At 44.9% G+C, this 7,376-nt stretch overlaps 2 protein-coding genes across 3 annotated transcripts in view; both read right to left on the reverse strand.

Annotated features, from left to right (window-relative positions):
• Positions 1 to 1,412, reverse strand: part of TMCO4 (transmembrane and coiled-coil domains 4) — a 42,221-nt gene extending 40,809 nt beyond the window's left edge. The window contains exon 1 of one of the 2 annotated variants that reach the window (XM_074560328.1): positions 1,051 to 1,110. The gene's annotated coding sequence lies outside the window, so the exon portion shown is untranslated. Of the gene's footprint in view, positions 1 to 1,050; positions 1,111 to 1,302 lie in introns of those variants that run through there. The other variant, XM_074560329.1, reaches the window with a different exon arrangement.
• Positions 1,413 to 5,070: 3,658 nt separating this feature from the next.
• RNF186 (ring finger protein 186) lies at positions 5,071 to 6,908 on the reverse strand. The gene has a single exon (XM_074560503.1). The coding sequence runs from the start codon at positions 6,904 to 6,906 to the stop codon at positions 5,893 to 5,895; it is 1,014 nt and encodes a 337-aa protein (XP_074416604.1). The 5' UTR covers positions 6,907 to 6,908; the 3' UTR covers positions 5,071 to 5,892.
• Positions 6,909 to 7,376: the final 468 nt, after the last annotated feature.

The raw sequence follows: 7,376 nt of genomic DNA on the forward strand, positions 1-7,376 counted from the left end.
CACACAAAGCCCTCTGTTTTCTTGAGACGTGGTGTATTTTATATAGTGGCTCCCACAATCCTATTTGGACAGCAGAAAGATAAGCCTTTTGTGGATCTAAAGCTGTACAATACATATGTGTAACCTACTGCTGGAAGAAGAAATACAGAGATGCTGGCATTGCGTTCATCCTAAACCCTGACAAAAGTGACCAAACCACTGACATGTCAATCTCAGAGACCCTCAGAAGTTAACGAGGCATCTCATTGACTTCAGAGAAGTAGTTTTAAATAATTATTCAGATGGGCTGGCCAAAAAGTCCCTTACCAAGGTACAGGGGAGGGCGGGACACCTGAATTGCAGTTAAGCATCAGACACAATGCCGTGACTGAGGAAGCATTTGGGCAGATGAGCTTTTTTGAGGACTTATGGAGGGCTCCAGAGCCCCACACGTGCTTACATGCTGGGAGCGCTGCGGCCTTCACTTTTAATCCGTAGATATGAAGTACAAACACGGAATGCAGTTAATTCAGTCTCGCCGCAAAAACACACGAATGCGATACAGATGGCCGCTGCAGAGATGCGTGCTAAATGTAAAACAGAGATCAGGGACTGAGGGGACAGGGATGTGGAAAAGCTAAAAGATGAAGGAGTTGCAAAACTGGGCGCATTTGATTTGGTTAATCCGAAGCGCTGTCAGTACACAGAAGGCAGGCAAAGCTGTGGCGAGGGATGTGACCAGCAGAGAGAAATCACCAGTGGGAAACGCATGAAGGAAACGCCTCGGCTGGGAAAGCTGTGAGGACCGACATCTCCACAGCTGCTGAAACTCACTTTTATCACGAGCCCTTTGCGTTTGAAACCACTGCTGCTAGAAACACTAGCACTTTTGACAACCACTAAAAAGAGAGAACCAGCCCCCGGCAGCACGGAGGGAACGCCGCCACAGCTCTCCCCTCAGGGAGCGGCCTGAGGAGAAGGTCCCGCCCGCCCGCCCGCCTCCTCAGCCCGCGGAGCTACACCCCAGCCGTCCCCAGCCCCTCTCCCCACCTCTCCCGGCCCGGACCCGACCTGCTGCCGGCCCGGCCTCAGAGAGGAGCCGCCGCTCCCTTCCGCCGCCGCCGCCCGCCCCTTCCTGCCCTGCCCGCCCGCCACCACTACGCAATCTGCGTACGGCCGGCGGGCCGCCCTGGGCCGTCCTGCTTTCCTACGCGATTGGCGTAGCTAGCGTGGGAGCCGCGCTGGGCTGAGGGGATAGCGGAGGATAGCGGGGGCTGGCGGGGGCTGGCGAGGGATGGCGGCCAGCTCCCGGCTGGCCCTTACCCAGCTCCTTCATGGGGGTGGTGGTGGTAGATCCTTCTCCACCACGAGATGGGTAAAGCTGATCTTTCCTTGCTGCCCACCTTTATCCACAGTCTTGGGCCTTGTCCGCCATGTTGGTGCCTCGTGCAGGGTTTCGGCCTATGTGGCTACCAGCCCTTTTGCTCTCTTTAAAGCCTTTCTTCTACTGTGAGAGCTTCTCCCACTCTGAGGGAGCGTTACAGAGAGGGGTAGCAATGTGCGTGTGGTGAAGCTGCTGTCAGGTTGGTGCCCCAAGACTTCTTTGCGACCTCCCCGCAGGACAGGTTGGTGTCTCTGAGGGTTACCCTGGGGAAAACTAAAGCTTCAGGGCTGTCTCTCGCACTTCATGCTGTGTTACCGGGTAGGATCTCAAAGCCATATGTATAGAGGCTGAAGTATGTGTGTGTGTGTGTATGCACTCATTAGGCAAATGGGAGGGCCGTGTATGTGTTGCTTGTGATAGCAGCGGGCGTACTGGCACAGTCAGCTCAGGAGGCTTTGCTCCCTTTTGGTTAATCTTAAGGCTTTGGAGTTAGTTCAGCTACCTGAGCATAAGGCGTTTGCGTTGTGGTTTTGAGGTTTTAAGAAATGCATTTGCTCTGAGAGCAGTCTCAGGCTGGAAAGCCAAGTCCAATGTGGAGTAATTTTTGGAGAAATTGTTTTTTTTTCAGGGGAAAGAACAGTTTTTCTGTATGGTCGCATTTCACGATGGCAAAACTAGTTTTGGTTGCTTGGTAGCTGGGTTAACCAGTTTATGCTTTAAAATGTGCTGTGTGAGTCTTACTTATAGACAACTAAAAAAAAAATATCCAGGTAACAATTCTGTTTAAAAGCCAATTTTGATCTGGCCAAATATCTTGTCCTGGTTGTTTGCTGTTAATACTAGACCCCCCTCAGGTTTACTCACACAAGTACTCATGTTACGTATAGGTATTTTGAGCATCATCATAAAGTCATTAAATGCAACACTAAAGTTCATAAGGCGAGTTCTGTTGATCCCAGTTAGCGTGCAGAAGATGTTTACTTTATCTGTGGCTTAGGTAACTGCACGACACAACGGACAAGTAGCAAATGATTCACAATTAGCAAGGAATCGCCTGGACCCAAATCTGTGCTCTCAGACCAAAATCTGCAAATTAGTTTCTTATAGATTTGACAGTTCTGTGTTTGAGGACCTAAAGTTCTCTTTGTACAGAATCAGCAATGTGGAAGTGTGAATTGTGTTATTTATTCCATGTTTGTTTTCGTCTGTGTATATCTGTGTGATAACGCAGAAGAGCTGTTAAAAGCGGACCAAAACGTTGAGTGGAATGACAATTAAAGTGAGTTTTACCAGATGTTGCGAACTTGGGATCTCGTTATATAGTTTAATAGTAATCAAAGCCAGCAAAATTATGGATAATTTAAAGTTCTGTAGATAAAGTGGGACTTCTACATTTAACAGTAATTTAGAACACCTACACTCAAAATTTTTCAGGCACCTGTCTCACACACTTATATAAGTAACTAGTGCCTCTGGTGGGTGATGGTGTTTTTTGATGAGAAGCCTGAAAAGGGATTGGGATAGGGAAAGTTGTGGCTTTGGGAAGGGTCCTCTGGGGAAGCGGGGCAGAGTGGGAGCACAGCGTGACAAAAGGGTAGGAATCTTTTTGAATTAAAATTGGCTTGTGTATATGCATTGTTAAACAAAACATCTTTGAAGTTTCTGGTCCAGGATTCTGTCTGTAGAGACTATAATTCTTAAAAAATGCTGTTGGGTCTTATCATGCTCTTAATGTCTCGATGGGATTCTGTCTTTTTAAGTCACAGTTCATAGATATTTATGCAGTTGTCAGGTACAGCTGAATACTACTGCCTGGGCCTATTTCTCATTATGAACCTCTCTTTCAGGCTACAGAGCGTTACCTAATCATTATCTGAAATTGGGAGCCAGCTAGGTGAGGTAAGCAGGGCAAGGTAATTCAAAGCTCAAACTTTGTTGCCAAAAAGACTGGCGTGAAATAAAAGCAAATCCTTTACATTTTAAAATAAGAATACAATTTTGTTGGCCTTTTCTCCATAAACTTAGTTGCTGCTTCAGGGGTTTGCATTGTCATTGAGCCTTATCTTGTGTGATGAGATCCAACAGCTGTTATAAAGATAGCAGGTTGTAGGGCCTGATGACTCCCACCAACATCCATGAACTCTGAATCAGCTGATCGTTAGTGGCTCTCGAAAGCTGAAGAAACATTTCAGTTGGATTGCTGAACACAGGCTTGGAAGGAGCTGATAGAAAGTGGGGGTGAAAACCTGGACTTCCACGGCTGGTGATCTTACTCTGTGGATCCATGGTGGTTCTTTTAGAGAGCCAGGCTTTCACTGGTAATCAGACCATGCCTGCATCCTTCCCACTGGTGTATACTGCCTTGAAGGAAGCCCTTTTCTGTTGGCTGTTTTTTTGACACTGTAGAAATTAGCATAATAAAATCGAATGCACCCTTTTGGAAGAGCAGGGTGATAGGTAAGAAACTGATTTTTCCTGTTCACATTAATTCTCTGATTTCATGTATTCACACTCATGTGCTGACAAGCCCACATGGGCTGGCCAGGCTCCATGGTGAGTGATACGGAGGACAAGGGACCCTGCCTCGAAAATCTTCGTTATGTTTCTTGACTGATGGTGTCAAACTGATACTGGGCGCGGCTTACACACCCTTCCGGAGCTGATGGTGTTTGGTATCTTGCTTAGTCTCTTTCCCTCTTAGGCAAAATTCCACAAGTTTTATCTTTTTTTTTTTTTTTTAATTGGAATTATTTTGTGGCTCTAGTCCAGTTCATCTTTGTCATCTTTTCTGTAGGACAGTCTGTTTCTTCCTCGCTATCTGGTCATTTGATTGAGATCAGTGTTCTGTAGCAATTAGCACATGATTTTTCTTTAACCCTTTTAGCTTACTCTGATGCATTCAGTGCTGGTGAAGGGAACTCGGCAGGAAAATTGTCTATGAGCTGAAAGACTTGACAAGAGTTTCTGAAATTATTCTCAGTACAGGTGAATATCTGGTACAGTCTTTGTATTTAGAGTAACACAGGTCAATAAAACATTTGGGTTTAAAACTACCTGCGTTTTTCCAATTGAAAAGCTTTTTTCTGGTTGGTTATTAGCAAATGTTACTACATATGTCCTTTGCAATAAGTCAGTTGCTGTCTAAATATATTAGAAAAAACAAAGCGTTTATTTCCCTTGAAGGTTTGCGCTTAGGCAGAAAATAGTCCTGTTTTTTTCCAAGACTCTAGGAGGACAGCAGCTCCTTACCCTCTTAGTCTAATCCGTTTTATCTGCTGGTGGGACACTATGTATATTTATATACTGAGCAACTGAAGTACATTAGTTTCCATTCTTATCAAACACAAATATTTACCACAGGCCTTATCCAAGGTCTGTTGAGATCCACTTAAAAATGTAACTTAACTAGAGCAAACTCCTAATTTTTTTCCAATTTAATTTTAGTTGGGTTGTAGGGTGTTCTCTTAGCAACTAAGTATTTTTTTAAATAAAGGGGAAAACCAACACGTTACTTTTTCACTTTACTCACCAACTCAGTTCTACAGATTCCCTAATATGCTTTCTCAGCTGTAGTTCCTGTCAGCGAGGAAACTGTGAAATGTTTTGACATTAATTGTCAGTGAGGAATTGAAACACAGAAGTCAATGAGCAATTAATATTATTAAACTTTAATGGACACATTCCATATAAAAATATCACATGTGGTATGGCATAGCAATTGACAGATTTCTTTTTATCTCTGTGAGCATCTCTGAGACAAGAAGAGAGGCAGTGCAGGGAGACAAATAAAGGAGCTCAGGTAACTATTTCTGTGCTAAGTAACATGGGGAATTTGGAGTGTCATGAGCTTTTGAGAGCCTTACCCTTTGCAGTCCACAGACTCAAGATTAGGAGTGTTGATTTTTGCCTCTTCCTCTCTAATTTTGTGTGTAAGTTAAAATGGCATCAACTGACATCCCCTTTTCCCCGTCCTTTTCCCATCCCTGCCAACAACCGTTTGGGCAGGGATAGGGATTAAAGTGATAACCTGGGTTGAAACTGCTCTCTTCCATTGAGGCTAGGCACCCAGCCCCTGATTTAGCAATCTTATTTCCCCACATTGTCACAAGAAAAAGGTGTACATGTGTTCAGAGAGTGCGAAAACACAACCACAGCTAGTGATTTTCACAGGACATCATCTGTCAGGTGTTTCAGATAATGTTCTGCAGCGCTAATCAGAAGATGGTACGAACAAGAACAACATGACAAAAGCAAAACAACAAAATGATCAGCCTGGGATAAAAATTGGGTGCAAAACCTACAATTTTTATCTCATAAATATCAACATATAAATATTTGACTATGTTTCTGTTAATGAAATTTAACAACACTTGGCATTGCCATTGAGTCTCAGTGGGATAGCTTAGCCGCCTGTTGAATTTATTACGTGAATGATTGCTTTCAAAGTCCAATAACTGACTAGCACGCCTAACGTGCAGCTTTGCAGGCAGGACCGGTCCGTTCTCTCTGGGCAGCTCACGTTAATCATCTCAGGCAATAGCAGTGATGTGGGTCTCCTTGTGGCAGGGGGCGAGTGAGTCCCTGTTACACCTCCAGTAGAATTTAGGAGTGCAGCAAAGCACCATCGACATGACCAACCCCAAACCAAGCATAAGACAAATTAGCCATTTTATCAGCCCGGAGTATATAAAGGGGAGGATGAGGATGGTGAGAATCACCACAAGCAGCAGGAGCAGCACGAGTCTCTGGATAGCCAGTCTGTTGTCTGCTGGAACGTTTTCGTCTCTGTATAAAGCGTCTTGGCTGCTCAGAGTCCAGCTATTGCCGTCCAGCCCTATGGCAGAGATGTGTACCTCAGGATTTGAGTCGGGGTTTTCCAAGTGCTCCATGATGTCTTCTTTATTTTGAAGCGTGCGGATGAGTCCTCCTGACACAAAAGTGGCTTTTCTGCACAGGGGGCAGGTGATTATCCAGGTGTTGTCTTCTTTCCTGAGGATAAGCTTGAGGCAGACGGCGCAGAAGGCGTGCTGGCAGTCCAGGAGCTTTGGTACTCTGTAGATGTTGTACTTGTTGAAGCAGACTAGGCAGTCCATATCAAGAGATGTGCTTGAACACTGGTGGTTCATTTCGAAACTGCGTACTTCGGGAGAGTTTCTGTTCGTTAGCATAACGACAGGCTCTGAGTTTGGACAGTCTCCATCTGAAATCGCTGGTTTAAAGGCATCAAGACTGTCTTGCTCTGTGCCTGAAGGTCTCTCCATGTCTTTAGTACATTCTTCAGTGAATTCCAGCTTCTTCACGTCCGCAGCATTTTCTGCTAGGGCTCCCGCCCTGCTAATTTCTGCAGCACCTTCTGCAGTGGGTGCAGGACTGTCCTTCTCAGCCTGCGGAACTGCAGGAGCTGTCGATCCGTTTCCATTGTGTGGCTTGTCAGTGGATTTCTCCATGGAGATAAATCTCGGTGCAGTTTGTCTTCCCTTCACTGAAGGATTTGCTGAGTTTCTGGCTCCTTTTATGTGTTGCTTTATTCCTGTTGTATGCATGATTGATTAGTGACAGTTAGCTTTAAGCGTGTTGTGCTCTTACAATACGATGTTTTTATGAGACGGGGACCTGAGTTAATGATTAACTTGTTGGCCAAGACATTTTACAACGGCTGATAATATCACTGAGCAATTCCTGTCCGGAAGCTGAGCCCCTGGCATTGGCAGACTGCAGCTTTGTTCTCTTTGAGAGCCAGACACTACCATTATTATTAAATTAGTACTTTATTTCTTGAAAGCGATTTCATTGGTCTCTAAACACTGCTTTGCTGGACAGTGATAGATTCAGAGGAATTATCTAATATTAAAATTGGTGCACTGAATGCAGTGCTTTGATTAGAGAGAGTTAAGTACCACCAATTTGGAGTGCTCTGGGTAGGAAGTCCGCTCTTGCTCACTCATCGCCCCGGAGCTGTTACCCTCCGGCACAAAGTAAAGGATGAGATTGAGATTATTAATGTTGAGTGTTG

Source organism: Larus michahellis, chromosome 16, assembly GCF_964199755.1.
Source record: "Larus michahellis chromosome 16, bLarMic1.1, whole genome shotgun sequence".
Classification (NCBI taxonomy): domain Eukaryota; kingdom Metazoa; phylum Chordata; class Aves; order Charadriiformes; family Laridae; genus Larus; species Larus michahellis.